This window comes from Schistosoma haematobium, chromosome 2, assembly GCF_000699445.3.
Source record: "Schistosoma haematobium chromosome 2, whole genome shotgun sequence".
Lineage (NCBI taxonomy): Eukaryota > Metazoa > Platyhelminthes > Trematoda > Strigeidida > Schistosomatidae > Schistosoma > Schistosoma haematobium.
This window is the reverse complement of record NC_067197.1, coordinates 14,827,762-14,846,200: the sequence shown is the minus strand read 5'-3', so window position 1 is coordinate 14,846,200 and position 18,439 is coordinate 14,827,762. Positions and strand designations below refer to the sequence as shown.

Below are 18,439 nucleotides of genomic sequence, written 5' to 3'. Positions count from 1 at the left end.
AATTAAAACTAATGTGGTCGGCATCCACTGTCGAAGACTCACAGAGCTATTTATTTTGGGGATTCATTTACCGCTACAAAATGTTAAACATTTCAGAACAGAACTATGACCCAGCCATGTATTCCCGATAATATTTCCGTTTTGGTCCTTTTAAACCTTTTCTATTTACAAGTAACACCAAAAGTGCAGAGTGAACCTCCCAAGTTAGTGTGTATTTCACTCAAAGTATCATTTAGTTATAAAACAATGTAATCCCACTAGCATTTCAGTTCTGCCAGTACTAAATAAGGCATATAAGCTGTCATTAACTCTTATGAACTTCAGCTTCTGTCACTGATGAACATAATCAAGTCTAATACTCACTAAAGATTGATATATTTGTTCGTCTTACTTTTGAGTTCTTTCTTTAATTGAATGCGGGAAAACGATTGACCTTCAAGGGTCGAGTGCTCTAGGTCGGTCTCCGCATGGCTAGGGGACTAATTGGGAATATGGTCTCTGAAGCCCTGGTGGGTCTTGACCTGGTTTTCACGAATGACGTATCTTCGCAATATTCTTCAGCTCTCTCGTCTGGGTAATATTAAACTACTTCATTATTCAATTTCAGGTTTTCATTTCTTTGCATAGACTTGTTTCATCCAAAATCAATTGTTGAAGATCTGTCAGTTACCTCTGGTGGTCCTGATCCACGTTCTGACCTTGCCTACGAAAAAAATGGTATGAAACTACTTTCGTTTCTGTCAGACTTTAGGCAAAAGCATCACGAAGTCGTTGGTAGGTAAGGTATCGACGACGATTGATGTTGATGCTGACATAATATCCACCCGTCAATCGGGTGCTCAACTATTAATGAAGGAACTTAGTTGGGCTGCACATCTAGGCTTACCTGCCGTTGTCGTCAGAGTTAATCGCCCAACCAGTCCTAATCTGGCCAGGTTACTAATAAATTTTATACGTGGAGAATATACCCCGATTAAGGTATTTACTGTGGTCAAGTTAACATTTTAAAAGATATGGCTAGTATTTCCAATGGTAATCAATTTCAACAGCTCTAATGAAAGTGAGTGGAATTTCAGATCATCCAAATTTTATGTAAGGTTTTCATATCCACGCGTAGTTATTATAAAAATTTAAAGTTTGACGGCAATTTAGTACTACTTCAAATAATTTCACAGTTCATAGGAAAGCATCTCAACCTACGTGTTATGTACTCAACAAATGATTAAAAAATGTTGTGATTGTTTGAATTTGAAATTTTAAAGCCAAAGGCTTTGGTCTCTGGAGCTTTCTAGATAAAAATAAAGCTTATAACTATTCCTTATACTCAGACTAGCGCGTAGCACCAAGTAATTTGGTCACTGAATGTAAGAATATACTATATTAATAAAACCTGGGGGAACTACTTAACACTACGAGTTTACATATTAAGTTTATCATAACAGCACCCAAATAAAAAAATCAACAAATGTAATGTTAAAGTAGACAACATAAGCATAACAAAAGAAAACGTTGGAGTAACCACTATTTATATAATAAAGAGTTAATCCCTTGCTATTGCGATTGATTTTTCGCTATACCAAATAGCCCCTTGCTGTAAAGCTTGGTAGTTCGAGAATCTTTCACAAAGTAGTCTTCTTACCTAGATATTCTTAATAACTTATAGGTTGTCCGGCAGTTGTTTTTCATTTCACCAGGTATTAACTTTAAGTGGTACATTGTTGTATTGGGCTCTATCTCGTCCTAATCATTCATAAAATAGCTTGCTACTAGTTTTCATTATCCCAGCTAATGCAACTTACTTAAAGTTCTTAAAATTTATTCATGCTGTTTATACTTCGTCGTTGCGGCGAATTTATCGATATGATTTATTCCAGTGAGTAAAGTGGGAAACAAGGAATCAACACCGGATGAATTATCATTCTGTTCACCCTGGCACTGGTGGCTAAATCTATCTACCATGACAGCTGATATCTCAGACGCTCTTGGCATTGTTCTTGAGATACCAAATGACCTACCCAATGAGTCAGTGATTTCAAGATGGTTTAGTGAGCCTGTGGTTTGTTTGTTGATTGATACACAGCTGTTCCTGACCAATTCCAAGGGCTACCCTGTACTACCAAAGAGTCATCAGTATATCATCAACCGGTTCTTCAAGGTACTTATGAGTTCCCATACGTTTCTTTTAATGGATATAATAAAACGGTTTTGTTACCTTTAGGTAAACGCACTTCAGTTTCTGTTTAGTCTTCGTGCGGATTAGTACTGTGCTACCAATGTTTGATAACATTATTTATTCCTTTACACTAACTCATTTGTGCCATGGCTACTGCTCCTCCTTTCAAAAACTCAATACATCTAGCGAGTTAACTAGATTCCTAAAAACTATAGGGACCGTTGGAATGATAAGTTTGCACAATCAAGTTGATCTCTTAGGATTTCAAGAAGTTAAGTATCGGCCAGTGATTCTCTAATTAGAATTTTCAAAATTAATTGACATCCCATAAACACCTGGGTTGTACACCGATTAAAACTAATTGATCTTGTCTAAAGTTGGATTATTGGTCACAAAAAGAATATTTTTTGCTTGTAAAATATATGGGTTGATGTAATCTGTTATATACAACTATACAAAAAACTAGATAGCTGTAAAATGCCGACAATAGATCGTTATTAAACCACAAAACTAAAAAGCCAATAAAAATGCAGACTGATCCCGGTAATCATCCTAATTTCCTCACCTGGAAAAACTAAAGAATTTCAAGACTTGGACGACTTTAGTGAGAACAAGATTTTCGTCCTTAAAACCTATTCATGGTTACCATTGTACGAACAAATGAATATTCGCTTAATCCATATTCCAAGTCTTTGCACTTGAGACTCATACCAGCTGGAACAATTCTTCAGTCTCAATAGATTATATACAACCATCAGTTAGTCCAGTTTAATTGTTAGCACTTTAGTTCTAGTGTATCTGGATATTTTAGAGAACTATTTCATCAACTGTCTGACATTAAATTCGTAACCACCTTATCCCATTGAAGTAGACGACTTCACAAAATTGGTTAATTCAAAGATCTTTTTTGCCTAGACCTCATATTTGTTGAACACCGTCAGCATCCCGGTGGTGTTAGACTAGTTGTTCACTTCCAGTGTAGGGTTTTTTATTGGATCAGAATTAATGCTTTTACATATTGCCATCAGTAAATTGCCCTTGAGTCACTTGTTAGAAATCTAACGATCCTCACTATTCAATTGAAGTTGGTTGGTGTTCCAACACATTTAGTTTCTAATATCACCAGTAGGGATGTGCTCTTATATCTGACTTGATTAAAGTTACACATTACAAATTTCTATCGCTCACGAAATCTGATAGCAAATAATTCTGATCAGCAGTTAAGATGGAAAGTAGAGAATTACCGCAGACCAAGAACTACCGGATGAGTGGTCAATCAATCCTTTTATACTAGAAATAATGCTGGTAATAGCACCAATAATCTACCACTCATTTTTTTTATGATCTGAAAATTGGATCTGTGAAGTCCTTCCATTAGTTGCCTCCTAGTGAACAAGTTTAAAAACTAAAACAAAGTTGATAATCACCGCTGTCGAGTTTTTATTAAATCCTCCCAAAGCTGACTGTTCATGAAAGAACTAAATTCTTCATTGTACCAACTAATTATGAAGCACATGCCTGTTAAATTTTCATGTTTTGTACTAATTCAGTCTATTTTTGAATTAAGAATGTAACGGGAAAGTTTGCAAATCTCACTTTATAGCTGAATGTACAAATTGTACTGACTGGTGCCTGTCGAAATGATAAAGGTTATGCAGCCTATCAACAATATATTGCATGGCTTTGGCAATCTCAAGATGCTCCTGACTTGTATGAAGAACAATCAAAGGGATTAGAAGATCAATTACAGGTTAGTTTTATTACACAAACATGACATTAATCTACTCAAAGTTTCCTCTTAATTAATATACACAGAAAATTTAAAAGATTTGAAAAAGACTTTATTCAATGTTACGAAATGAACTACATAAACTGATAATAAATGTCACAATCCATTTGAAAGTTTATTTTACTAAATATACCCATACACTTTGTTGACGTCCTCAACTAGGTTCGATATCTAGTTGAATAGTGCGGTGTATTCTCTCTACACTATGTTAAACCAGAAATAAGTACAACCAATAGTCAAAATTGTTTGAACACTTCACTGTTTTTTTTTCCACACCGGAACCGTTAACTATATATGAGAATCAGATAAAATTGCTAAACTTCTATCATTTGAAAACATTCAACCCATTAACCATTTGAGGTGTAGTAAATGTAATATATATTAGCTATACTTATTATCTAAAGACAGCCACCCCAAATTGTGGTAGTAAAAGTTTTCGAACATTCAATTTAATTTGAAGCGGTTCATGATTGATTTAAACGAAATTCAACCATCTCCACAACCTCTTACTGGCATAATTTAGTAGCTAGAAGCTGTATATCTAAATTATTGAGTTACAGGTTTATATCGATTATATCGGCATAGAATTTGGTGCGATAGTGGTTGAATTAGAGTTAGAGTTTATAAAATCTCAAAACGATTAAGTTACACCACAACCTAAAAATGTATATATTCACTCCCTAATAGTACTAAGTCTGAAAAGAACTAAATTTCGTGAAAAGGCCTACCTCGATGTGCAATGTTTGCTGGCGTAGGCGTGGCCATATCAAGACGTTTCATCAGTTTATCAAGTCACCGACTGTTGAATCAAACCATGTCATTAGGCACAGACCACCAGGTTGAGGTCTAGGCGACCATCACATACAATGATCAGGTACATTGGGTGACGTGAGTCAGAATTAATCGGAATAGTAAAGATGTGTTTACTTTGTCTTCCCTTAGATATTGTATTTTGAAACTACTTTGCGCCTTTCATTTCACAGTTTCACTCATTGTCCTCGACTCATATCTATGCCTAATCTTTTCGACCATCACTGATACTGTCACTATATGGCTCAGAATCGTTTACAATGGCGTAGGTGTATACACTTTGTCTTCAATTAAACTGTGAGATTAAAATTATTTTATACCTTTCTACGAACTAATTTTTTCTTCTTGTATTATACCCTTATATACGATCTTTTATATATTACTATCATTGGGGTAACTGAATTTGGTGTTGGTCTTGTTGTGCTAATGAGGTGTGGCAACTTGAACCGATGCATATATGTGCCTGGTCCTACGTTGTAAGTGACTGACTAACCGACTCTTCTACTATGGTGTTTTTTTTATAATTTCATTTGGTTGTACCGATATAGTGACAACTGATGCCCATTATGTGCTAGGTTTTACGTTACATATGACTAACTGACCGAAACGGCTTTTCGTGTTACGTACCACTCATTACCAGTTTCAAGTGACATCTTTTTGTCCTTTTTTATGTATTTAAATACCACATTATCTTAACATTGGTTATATTTTTTGAATGTTATCGTTAGTCCTGATTCCCTGATCATTTATAACTCGGTCTACACACATCAAATTGTATATTACTAGTTTAAACACCAGTCATGCCATGTTCTGTGTTTATATTTTGCCATTGTTTTCAGGAACCTTTGCAACCACTTCGTGATAACTTATCTTCTACAACATATTCAATTTTCGAAATGGATCCGTTTAAATATCAAGCGTATGAAACTGTAAGTCTTTAAATTAGTTTGTTTTATGTGGATTATTTCTTTATTTGTTATTTATTCCACAACTATTTAATCCTATTCCTGACGCCAAACTTATGAGTGAAGCGGCGGCTTAGTGGTTGTGGCATTCAACTCTGAGCCACAGATCTGAGCTCCATCCCATCTGTTTCGGTTCGGATAGTATCATTAAACCTCACACTTAGAGTGTGGCTCGTATCCAGATACCTGGTAAATGAGTTAATCTAATGATGATACTGAGGAGTAAGCAGTCAAGAAAGCTAGTGATTGGAGATTCTTTGCCTTTTATTATTCATTAGCAAATTTTATCTTCATCCTTGAAGAATCTGATGTTTTAACTAAGATATAAAATAATACTTTCTGCTTTCAAAAAACTATTTGTGTGTAAAATATTTTAGTTAACACTAGCTGTTTAATAACCATGTGTCGGATTTAATTTGCTCACAAATGTTATATTCGTACCCTACAATGTAATTTAGGGATTGTTCAATTAAAATTATTACAACTTGGTGTTAAAATTTCATTCGTTTGGAAAGTGCAAACATAATGAAATCAATACAGAAACTGGTAACAAGTATAGATATTTGGACAAAACGTACACAGCAGCAAAACACAGCACATTAAATGGATAAAATTCTAATCAAGAATTACATTTATGATAATAGATCGTAATGCTTCATTGATCGATTCCTAACATGTACAGTAATTTTGTCTTGGTTGTTTCATGTAGAATATGAATAATTGTTTAGTAATAAGTATAACGTCATGACTTTTCATGAATATATCCCCTTGGCATGCTTGGATGTCTGTATTTAACTTAGGGATCATGAATTAAATTTATTTCACATGACTGATTATTTAGTGATATAGACAGTACATAATATAATAACTTAGAAAAATAAGATGTGACAATTAACAACATTATATATATACTAGTCTGTGATTTGACTACAGATGAGTATGGTCTACTGTTATGGCTTCATTTTCTTTACTATTAACAAACAAAACAAATTCTCAGTATTCAGAAGTATTTTATGAAGAATCTACTTTTTTCTACGGTCTATAAATCAAGTAGGTCACGTTCTAAAGAAACTATCAATAGGTTATTGTTATGTTGAAAAAATGCTTGAATGTATTTGGTCCCGTGTGATCGGGGCATAATTATCGGGAAGTAGTTGTGTGATCTCCCTCTAGTTTGGTTATCGATTAGTTCACCCATATTATTACCAGTGGGACGGATGCCATATTTACCAACTGATACATGGGCCAATAAACGATGAAGAAGACCTTAACGCCTATTGGTGCTCGGGTTCCTTCTGACCCAGTGGCCAACCAAGTGACAAAATTAGGAAGCAGATCAGTCCTTTATTGGACTCAACACACGATAATATACTTGACACATGTAACTACAGAGCATTACAATGTGTAAATAACTCAGTGGTAAAAATATATTATACTGGCAGCATTGAGTAAGGAAGTCGGAATTCAGATAACGCCTCGTCGGTCTTTGCGCAAAATTAAAAGCGTAATGAAAGGTAAAGATGACTTGTGTGTTACTAGGATCTAAGTAAAATTGAGCAATATTTGGTCTCTACAGTGTTTTGAATAGATGAAAAATATCTATTATCCACCCAAACAGTAAGCACAACATGGTCCTTAAGCTAAATTACAATAAATACCTGCTCCTGATATATTACTTATTAAAACACGTAAATATTTGTACAAGGAGGCATCGAATATATATGCGCCGCACAAGGCAATGGAGCAACATTAGGAGGTGCAGTCCCATGGTAGCCGGTGACCAACAATAGGTTCGTACGCTATTTGTTTCCCCAGGATCCTGAAGCCCATGTGTACCATTAAGTTGAAATCGGTATTTTCTACCTCCCCTAGATGGATCCTCTGTACTCACCAACCCGGTTAAAGCGCCCGACATTCGCTTTTCGTCCTCTCAATTTCGTAAACAACACCCTCGGTGCAAGGATTCAGTGAGTAAGACCTCCCTGGCAGTAGTTATATGCACGTGGTCATGTGAGAGCATTTCGAGATGAGCAAACTCTCCTCACCCTCGACCGTACCAGGGCATTCGGGGACTGTATGTGTATGTATCTGATGTGATTCAGGGCACAGTTCAAGGGTGCTTACGTAGTTAAATAATATTCTCCCATTTTAATCCTTAACTCTAAATCTTATCCTTAAATTCCTTAAGTTCATACACAAGAGTCCCAAAGCTTCATTGCATTGTAGCTGATGCTAGTCGGTGACAAAGAACCTATAGAGTTATAACCCTAACTCATAACTCCTAATATATAAACGTGACCATCTCTGCTATAATAAATAAGTTAGAATGTAAGGCTTAATTAATTTTATCAAAACTATCATTCCACTGTAGTTTTTTTCTTCATTGCTTATTGTCTTGTAATTAAACACTACTGATTGGCTAATAGATCACTCTAGGTTGTCAGTTTATTATGTTATACCGATATATTACATATGGATCAAACGAAAGCATAGGAATAGAATATAGAAATACAGCAGTACAAGTTCCTACCAACCATACAATAAAATATAATTAATAATTCCTCTCATGATAGTTCTATGAGTTCTACTTTCATACTACTCGTCCCATTATGTCAGCTATTTGATATGCAATTAGTTTCTAAACAGTCAATTTTGTAAGCAACATCGAAGATGTATTTAAATAAGTTAATTAAAATTATTTGTGTCAGGAGTTGCTATCTGGGTTTGAAGAAAATGTTGTAAGGTTTTGGTGCTTCAATGGCTTTCTTCGTTCTATTTAGTTTGCTCACGAAAAAACAACGTAGCTTTTAACGAGTAAGTCCCAGGTTTGAACCCTGGTCTACTGATTTTGTTTCGATTGTCTTCGTTTTCGCAAATTAACGGTCTTCCCACGTGATATGAAAGCTGCCGAAATCCAACTATTTAAATGTCTCCTAGCCTTCACCAAAGATAGTAATCAATACACGGTGTAAGACTTCAATACAGTTTACATTACTTCTCTTTATATTTAAAGTACAAGCTGTAGTGTGGTCAAATGTCTCCAAGTGTAGAGCATTAATTTATATAAACGGAAGTCGGGTGAAAATAAACACTCATCATTTTGCCTTTAGTCTAAAGAATTGTCTATCATTGGATTTCTTTCCTAATTATATTTTTCATTTGCTCTCCAGTACAGTAAAATTATAATATCGGTTTTATAAAACTCATTAGTAATGGTAATATATATGTAATAATTTAGGCAATTTACAAAGCTCTTTGCGACCGTTTATCTAAATATAATGAATCGAATACAGTTAAAGAAAAATGTCTTACCAAGCCTTCACAATCATTACAAACTAAAGAGCATTTAAACGCTTTTATCAATCATAATTCAAATATTTGTCAAGTAGTTATGGTATTGGGTGCAGGTCGTGGTCCCCTTGTCAATGCGACTATAAATGCTGCTGAAAGAGCTCAATGTAAAGTTCGGATATATGCAATTGAAAAAAATCCAAATGCATTGTGCACATTACGTGTAAGTTCCTGAATATCTGTTAATTATGATAAAGTTAATTGTATAGAGACAAGTTTCTAGTAAAAAATCTGTTGGCAAGTTATCACCACAACTGTGTTTGTCTCTTTTTTAATGCATCTTTGAGTCTATCCACTACTATAAAACTTTTCAATAATCGCCCGACCATTTGGCATCTGGCTTAATTAACCACCAACACCATGATGTTACTTACGCCTGTTACCCCTCGTGAAGAAGCATAGGCCGCTCAACAGCAATCTCCATCTAACTCTGTTCTTGGAAATCCCTTCCAGTTCCTATTCATGTCTGCTTCCGATTCCCCACACAGTTTGCTCCGTAATCTTTCACTTTTCCGTTTCCCTTCAGGATTTCAAGTTATGGCTTGCCGCCTGATGCAGTTTGGTGATCCCCGCAATGTATGTCCTATCCAACTCCAACGTCTTTTCCTAAAATCCTCCTCAGATGGGAGCTGGTTTGTTCTCTCCCACAGTAGACTGTTGCTGATGGTATCCAATCAACGGACATTGAGTATCCTACTTAAACAATTGTTTATAAATACTTGTACATTTTTGATGATGGTTGTGATAGTTCTCCAAGTTCTAGCTCCATACATTTGAAATGTTTTGACGTTCGTATTGAAGGTTCTGACTTTGATATTGGTTGACAGTTGTCTTGAGTTTCGTATGTTCTTGAACTATAGGAATGCTGCCTATACTTTGCCAATCCTTGTCTTTACATCTGCATCAGATCCTCCTTGTTTGTCGGTGATACTGCCCAGGTATGTGAAACTTTCCACCTGTTCCAGAACCTCTCCATCAAGTATAATTTATTTGGGGCTCTTTGTTGTGTATTTGAGGATCCTGCTTTTTCCCTTATGTACTTTGAAGCCTATTGATGCCGAGGCTTCAGCCACACTGGCTGTTTTGACCTGCATCTGTTCGTGTGTATGGGATAGTAGGGCTACGTTATCTGCGGAGTCCAAGTTGTCTGACTGCATGAAAGCTGTTTATCGTATTCCGTACTTCCCTTCAGATGTGGAGGTCTACATAATCCAGTCGACCACCAGAAGAGAAAGTAAACAGCCCTGTTTGACTCCGGTCCTCACCTGAAATGCATCTGTCAGCTGTACTCCATGCACGACTCTTCAATGTCGTCCGTCGTATGAATTCTGTATGATGTTGACTATGTCCTCAGATACACCATACTGTCGAAAAAGGTTCCATGAGGTTCTATCCACGCTGTCAAATGCCTTCTCATAGTCAAGGAAGTCGATGCATATTGATGATTTCCATTCAATTGATCGTTCAACGATAATCCATAGTGTCGTGATTTGTTCTGTGAACGACGTGTCCCTGCGGAATCCGGCCTGTTGATCTCGAAGTTGGTCATCTACTGAATCTTCCATCCGGTTAAACAACACTTGAAACTTTTCCGGGTACTGATAATGGTTTGATGCCTCTGTAGTTTTCACACTTGCTCAGATCTCTTTTCTTTATTATCTTGGTGAGGTGTCCTTCTTTCCGGTCTGTCTACACTTGTTCCTTCTCCCAAATTTTTCTGAATAAAGTGTGAAGCATGTTTGCAGTTACTTCTATATCTGGCTTCAGTGCTATAGTTAGTATGTTGTCTGATCACGCTGCCCTCCCACTCTTGTTTTGTCTGATAGCCATCCTGATTTCTTTAATCGTTGGTGGAGTGACATCTACAGGAAGGTCTGTGTGTGCTTCTTTGATGTACATAGGGTTCATTGGGGCTTATCCATTCAAGAGTTCTTCAAATTGTTCTGCCCTTCTATTCCTCTGTTCTTGAATTTCAGTGATTGTCTTGCCTTCTTTGTTCTTGACTGGTCGTTCTGGTTTACCATATTTCCCTGCTAGTTTCTTCGTTATGTCATATAGATGTTTCATATTTCCTTCTGTTCCAGCTTATTCCGCTGCCATTGCTATGTCTTCCACGTATTTCTGCTTGTCGGCTCTAATGCTTCCCTTTCACTCTCTTGTTCAACCTCTCTTGAATCTTACCAAGTGTCTCGAGGCATCGGTCTCGTGACTTTCAAAGAATTTCGGCCTTCATCATGAAGTGTCATAATTCTTCTCGATGAAGATCCCTCGAATCCCATGGCAGAGTTTAAGTTGTTTTTTGTGATTAGCGATTTTTTAGCAACCCTCCTTTACTCGGGCTTAGAATCGGCAGTAACCCTGGAAGAGCTACAGGTGGAGTTACTATGATGTTGCTTACACTGAATAGTAATATGCATAACACTACATAATTAGCAATTAGCTTTTAACACAATTGGCTCTCAACCGGAATGTCAGGTTCGAACTGCGCTTCAATGACGAATAATAAATGTAACTTTTCATCTGACTAGTATGTTTGTTATGATGTTTGTTATCAAGATATGACGCTAACTTTAATTCACTGCACTTGTAGGTTTCTGTTAAGTACGAGAACATAAACATATAGAATTGCACTATCTTTGGTATTACTATTAGTTTAACTCCTTCGTTTCTCATCTCCCTGTTATAATATGTAACGCGACATTCTCTAATCCGACGAATATTTGTCCCAAATTAATTTTAAGCAACGTATGATCTGACACAATTGTATCAATTTATATAGCTACATATGTAAAACTAGTGCATCAAAATAAAAAAAACATAGGTGTAAACAATACTACAAATAGTTATCGATTACCTGACTGTGAAAAAAATTTAGAAAATAATACTTATTCTGAGAATTTTATAAAATTACGATAAACTTATGCATCTTTACAGCTTCAAGAATTACATTTCTAAACATTCATCAAAAAATATTTTGAGCTAAATCAAATCTATGATTTTTTTGATTGAGATCATGAACCGATTGATCCCGCTCACGGGATCGTGGATGCGCACTGCTGAGGAGTCTCACAATATGACGAAACGGCCGTCCAGGTTTCCAATGGTGGTCTAACATCACTCGGTTCATGATCTCAATCAAAAACTTAATAATCTCCACAACCCCTATACTGAAAATCTATGATCGTTTTACCTAATCTCATCTCTTGTTCAGTTTATATTTTCAATGTTTTTTGCCTTAAACTCAGTCTAGGATAAATCATGAATGGCAAGGATTAGATGTACAACTAATTGAAGGTGATATGCGTAATTTAAAAACACCAGAAAAAGCTGATATATTTGTCAGTGAACTACTTGGTTCATTTGGTGATAATGAATTAAGTCCAGAATGTTTAGATGGTGCACAACCAATGCTAAAAGGTAAGTATTTCTTTTGACTGTGTCAGATTAAATATTTTATTCTAAAATAATCATATGTTCTTCTTATATGCTTCTACTGTCTATTTTTTCTTGACTATGATACTTCACACGTATCTTCCTAATTAAAACAAAAATTTACGGTGAATAATACATATTTCAATAAACTGAACAACAAAAATACCCGTAGTAAAGGCATTGATGTATTTTTGTAATTTATATAGAAATCTTGTGGCATTTCGACTTATCCAGAAGCACTGATTGGTTAAGAATGGACCAATCAGTTCGTTCGTATTTTCGTTTGGTCAGTACATGCAATTGTCAGGCTGCATACTGTTAACAATTCCCTGTTCAATGATTCTTCACTTGATCCCATTTCTCAATGTTTGTGTAATAATAATTTAGGAATCACATTTATCCACTTTACAGCAAAGAGTACTTAATACTCATCTAAATAATTTAAGCGGATTTCGATTCATTTTACTCAATAATCATAGTTAAACTTCAATACTGAATATTGATATTGTAGTCCTAAATATTTAATAGTTTCTAAATTTGCATTTTTAAACAATTGGTAAGTCGAACAAGATCGCCTTCATCGATTATTTAGTAACGAAATTACATGCAAAGCCTTTTAACAAGTATTTATTTCTGATTTGTAACTAATTTTTAAAACGATGTCCATCATATCAAACTTTTACATGATATGGGTTTTCCTTGAAAGAGAAATTGTTATCATTTTAACACTTTAATCACTCGATTACAAACCTTTCTGCTGAATGCACTAAATAATCACGAATACACTATGTGAATGACACAGAATTATTTATTACAACAAAAAAAAAGAAGAAATATGATAAAAATTATTTCTCATTTTACTAGATTAGTTCATTATATACACTTTTAATGCAATTTATGTTCACTCAACATTAGGTCGTCGTAGGTTACCAAATTAGCTATCAATTGACAAAAGAGAATTCCTAGTTCAACTTATATGCATCAATTTATTAAGTTTAAACAATAACATCATATTGTTTAGCCTATTTATCTAACTACCATTTTCAGTTATTCTGTATGAACTAAAACAAAAATCAATCTTTAATTGTTTCTCATAGAATTTCAGAAAAAAAAAGTTTGATTGTAAACTGCTATTATTCAAGATATTTGTCTCTTTAACTGTCAGTAATATTTGATTTGATATTTTGTTTATAATTGAAAAGCCGACACCCTTATTTTTAAAATTTTCTATTTAACAAAGTAATATATGAAACAGTTCGACTTCAATGTTACTTCTGTAGATGTTAATATCCAATTATTTACTCTGCTCTCTTTTCCTTAACTATTGTCTATTTATACTTGCTAATAAATCATCTCAGAATCAGATCGATAAATAAATTAATCTATGCAACTTAATATTATTGCTGAGTTAGTTCATAACGTCAATCATACAGTTGTTAGCCAATTTATTTCATTTCCAGTCCTCTTGCAGACTGGAGAAAATGATTTAGCTGCAAAGCTTATTCTTGATAATAAAAAAAACAAATAGATTAGTTCTGTAAGCTGTCATTACCGTCTATGTTTATTTAGGAATTATTCAAAGTTGCAGGTAAATTATAAGATTTTTGAATAGTGAATTGATAGAAGGTAGAGCTGTTAAATATGGTAAATTAAGCCCAAACATTTTGAAAAGAACTTTCATTTCATACAGATAGAGTTCTCTATGAAAGTTTTAAGATTATATATATTCAAAAACAAATCATCATCTTGGATAACTACAGAACAGGTTGTATAATAGGTAAAGCAAATATTCAAGATCATGTCTATTAATTTATTTTGTATTTATTGACAAGATTTTGTTCTGTAACAAAAATGTTGGACCTGGTTACCTCCCTACACTGAAATATATATATATCGTGAGGAATTCATGAAGTTCTGAAAGAGCGGTCTTAACCGATAAAAGTTAAAAATTGAAACCAAACCAGTGGATCCAAACATAATGGTCTTAAGTTAACCCTCTCTTGTCCAGGACCTGGAATGTAGTGTGTTCAGTTTCAGGTGCAATTATGGGTAGAAACTGTCGAGAAGTCATATACAGACTAGAACAAAATAGCCATTCAATGTTTCGTAGTTTACAATGGTTTTCTAGTTAAAATTAGTCCGTGATGCAAGCTACTGATATAGTTATTTTTACTTACTAATGTTTCTTCAATTCTATCAGAATAACTTTCATAACATTTTGTAATTTCTAACTAACTTTTGTGTGTGTTTTGCATTTGTTAAAATTCCCTCTCCTATAAAAAGAAATAAATGTGGTAATGTTCTTTTCTGATATTAACTATTGAACATTTGAATCTTATCGTTTACGTATTATGCATTCTTATTCATTTCACTTAGATGATGGAATTAGTATACCATGTTCCTACACATCATATGTTGCTCCTTTACAGTCCTTACAAATATATAATGAAACTAGACGATCTAAAGATGTGGTAAGTGGTTGGTTACTCTGATTTGTTTCCAAGTTTTTAGATATAATGAAGAGCAGTAAGTATTATTGTTATTATTCTGTGTAAATTATAAATGATAATCGAAGATCCAATAAACTACACTTCAGCGTAGTTGATATTAGCATTGAATAAGTGAATCTCCTTCGCAACAGTCGTTTTAACGTTTTGTTTTATGGATCCGTTTCATGTATCCTATCTCAGCAACTTTTTGTATTGAGAAAACAATGGGCATCTGTTGATTAATTGTTACGTTGTTGCTGTTGAGTTCAGTCATGGTTACGAACTATTTTGTTGTGTAACGGCACTACATAACCGCTTGACAATTCAATGTTTCATACTTGAACTATGTGTACAAAGGTAGTAACATATGCACAAGCGATTCACTCAACCGTAGTTCTAATATTTTTGGCTTTTTATGTGTGATAGACTAGTTGCTAATTATTGTTACATTATACAGTCGTTCGAGTCTAATGCTAATACACAAGATTCCTAAATGCAAGCTCCAAACCATCTTATTAAGTAAAAGCAACTTTATTGGCTATGGTTGAATCGAGAATATATGCACACTCATGAATACACATCTTTTTCCCTTGGGGATAAGGTCGACATTAAAATGAATATGGTATTTTTTAATTAGTTACCAATTGTCATCCCACCCACATTGCTTTAATTTATTCCAGACCAGTCCCAGTGACTGGTTAATTGGTTGCTTTAAACTTGAAGAGACAAAATTACCTTGATAAATGTTTTACTTCATTACTTGTACCTTTTTCAATACTGCAGACCAATAGAGTCGGGCATTCCATGGAAACACCTTATGTTGTTCGACTTCGTAATTGCCAAATATTGAGTTCACCTCAACCAGCTTTTACATTTGAACATCCAAAAAAAGGTGAGTGAATAAGCTTATTGTTATATCTTATGTCCTGTGTCCTATTAAAGTATAACTTAATGATACCGTCAATTCAAGAACAGTGAATTATCGACCGAACCAACGACGCATAAACAAGCACGAGCAGTCTAGAGTCCTTATCGGTCGTGCTTCCCGCCTAGCCCTGCCTGTTAAGTCCAGAGCACCAATCTCGGCCTCTGCAATATAAATAATTTCAAACATACTGGGTTTTTATACCAACCAAACAGACTACATCACACCATAAAATAGGAAACAACATTTGTACAAGATTTAGCCAAAAGTGGCAGTGAATGTGGGAGATAGCAATTGATAGACTGGGTATAACTCAAGAATGGTAAATCCCATAATAATAGTTCATAGGTCAAAATAAAGCTCATAATAAGAGGGACAGAATATGTATAGTTTAGTTACTTGACAATCATACGATAAAAGTATACGTATAGTAATAGTCCAGAAATAGATCGCAACAGTTACCATTCATTATTCTCATCGGGATATAACACATATGGTTAGAAAATTTTTCATTCTTAAGTATTTATATTTCCATCGAACAATAAGACATTTCGTTTTTTTTTCTAGAATCGAATCAGTCGAATGCACGTGAAGTGTGTTGTAGCTTTAACATTCAACAAGATGCCGTTGTACATGGAATTGCCGGTTATTTCGAAGCAATTCTCTATAAGGACGTAACACTCAGTAAGTTATTGAGAATTATTATGATTCATGTGTTTGAGGGAAGTTTCGCAAGAATCCACGTTGGTTTCCAGGCAAGCCACATAAGATGCATATATGCCAAGAGACTAATCAGTTTCAGCTCTTAGCATCAACAATGCGAGTATTCAAACATACAAATTAAATTTGAGAATGCTTAGAATTTTTCTATTTTTGCACAAACTGGTTTGCTTACTGATTATTTAATAAAATAGCGTATTTTTCTTAAATGTGTATAGGTATCAAGGGTCATACTACGTGTTAACCTATCACGAAGCCTCGTTCTTTTGTCTTTCTAAAACTGATTGTCACAGTAGTGCTTATTAACTAAGCATGTATTTTCTATTCGACGTACATAAAAATGACTAATGATCCGCTCCTATTAGTATGTTGAGTGTTAACTCAGACTGCATGCATGTAAAATCTCAAGTGTTTTTAAGGTAATTAGAAAAAACTGCTGGTGTCACCTAACAGTTAAGGATCTTCCTTTTACATCTAGGTGCGTGATCGTTAGACAACAGTCAAATAAAACATGTAAACGGCTTTTGACACTTAGCTAACATTCTTTCACTTATGTTCTTATCAACTTATTTTTCTCTCTCAAATCATTTGTTGTTGTTGCCTTCAATTATGTTTGAGTTTTTGTACTATACTGTACTACTACCTATATGGAACAGATTTCCAAAGAAAACAAAATATTCTTATTCGTAAAGCACCTAATCGTTTTTCAGTAATTCTACACACTAAATGAAAAGTAACCTTGTGACTGCACACGGCTGAGACATCTCCGAGTAGTGATGGTTGATAATACTCCCCAACTCTTCAAACAAGAGTACGTTGTATACAGTTCAACCTGCACTGGTAACCAACCATTAAGTAATTACCGCACTGAATAAGGTCTCGTCCGTTTTTTATTAGGTGATTACTTTCAGTTCACACATAGTAGAAATTGACTGGTAAACATCAGTCGCATTTAAAAATCAGCTTTCACACTAAACTCACCTTTTTCCTACGTATGCTTATCGACTTAACGAAAAGCATCCATTTGGTGATTGGTTTATATCAATATATTAACAAAACTATCTAGAATTTTCAAAGTACCAGACCCTGAATATGACCTGAAATTATATACAAATTTCATATAATTCTTATTTTCCAGGTACACATCCGGACCGTCATAGCCCTCAAATGGTATCTTGGTTCCCATTGGTATTCCCATTCGAGTATCCAATCCATGTTCGTTCTAAAGATAAGATCACCTTGTATCTCTGGCGTAATGTAAGTAGTCGGTATGTGTGGTATGAATGGGTACTAACAGAACCGCGACCTACAAAAATTCACAATGCAGCTGGTCATGTTTACAAAATTGCACTTTGATTATCATATGTGAAAGACTGAGCTATTACTTTTTTAAACAACTTTGTACAGACATAAAAATTGTTTGTCAATAAAACTATGTTTGCATTATATTTTAATCATAATGAAATAAACAGCTTTCGAGCAAACGTATGCTTATTGTACAAGAAACGACTGATGTCCATGTTGTTGCACATTTTTCAAACTTATTTAACACTTCTAACGAGCTTCAACGCAAATAGTTAACCCTTTCTAACATCTGAAGTGAAGTAGAGACGTTTCCAAGTTAGGAGTTGAATTTTTAGAATTCTACATTGTGATCCATGAAATGATATTAATGTTCAGCGATTCTTGTCTGTTATCAATCTAAGCTTAAATGTTGCATACACTCAAGTTGAATTCCGCCATACTATACAGTAGAAATTGTTACTAGCATGCTACCATCAATAG

The 18,439-nt window shown here is 34.6% G+C and overlaps 1 protein-coding gene across 2 annotated transcripts; it reads left to right on the top strand.

Annotated features, from left to right (window-relative positions):
- The first annotated feature begins 421 nt into the window (after window positions 1-421).
- On the top strand, window positions 422-18,406 carry PRMT5_1 (Protein arginine N-methyltransferase 5). Of its 2 annotated transcripts, XM_051214420.1 has the most exons (13): window positions 422-574; window positions 608-717; window positions 752-978; window positions 1,012-1,060; window positions 1,875-2,155; window positions 3,777-3,923; window positions 5,612-5,701; window positions 8,976-9,251; window positions 12,334-12,505; window positions 14,897-14,991; window positions 15,793-15,901; window positions 16,502-16,618; window positions 17,793-18,406. In XM_051214420.1, the coding sequence occupies exons 1-13, from the start codon at window positions 468-470 to the stop codon at window positions 18,008-18,010; spliced, it is 1,998 nt and encodes a 665-aa protein (XP_051067590.1). In that variant the 5' UTR covers window positions 422-467; the 3' UTR covers window positions 18,011-18,406. The 2 variants fall into 2 exon arrangements, with proteins under 2 accessions (XP_051067590.1, XP_051067591.1); XM_051214421.1 differs by having other exon boundaries at window positions 608-1,060; window positions 17,793-18,138.
- The last annotated feature ends 33 nt before the right edge of the window (window positions 18,407-18,439 follow it).

Excerpts from the sequence above, each read along its gene's own strand:
- PRMT5_1 (XM_051214420.1), top strand. The coding sequence starts at position 468 with ATGGCTAGGGGACTAATTGGGAATATGGTCTCTGAAGCCCTGGTGGGT. Across the intron at positions 3,924-5,611 it reads GATTAGAAGATCAATTACAG|GAACCTTTGCAACCACTTCG; the intron begins GTTAGTTTTATT and ends CATTGTTTTCAG. Across the intron at positions 16,619-17,792 it reads CTATAAGGACGTAACACTCA|GTACACATCCGGACCGTCAT; the intron begins GTAAGTTATTGA and ends CTTATTTTCCAG.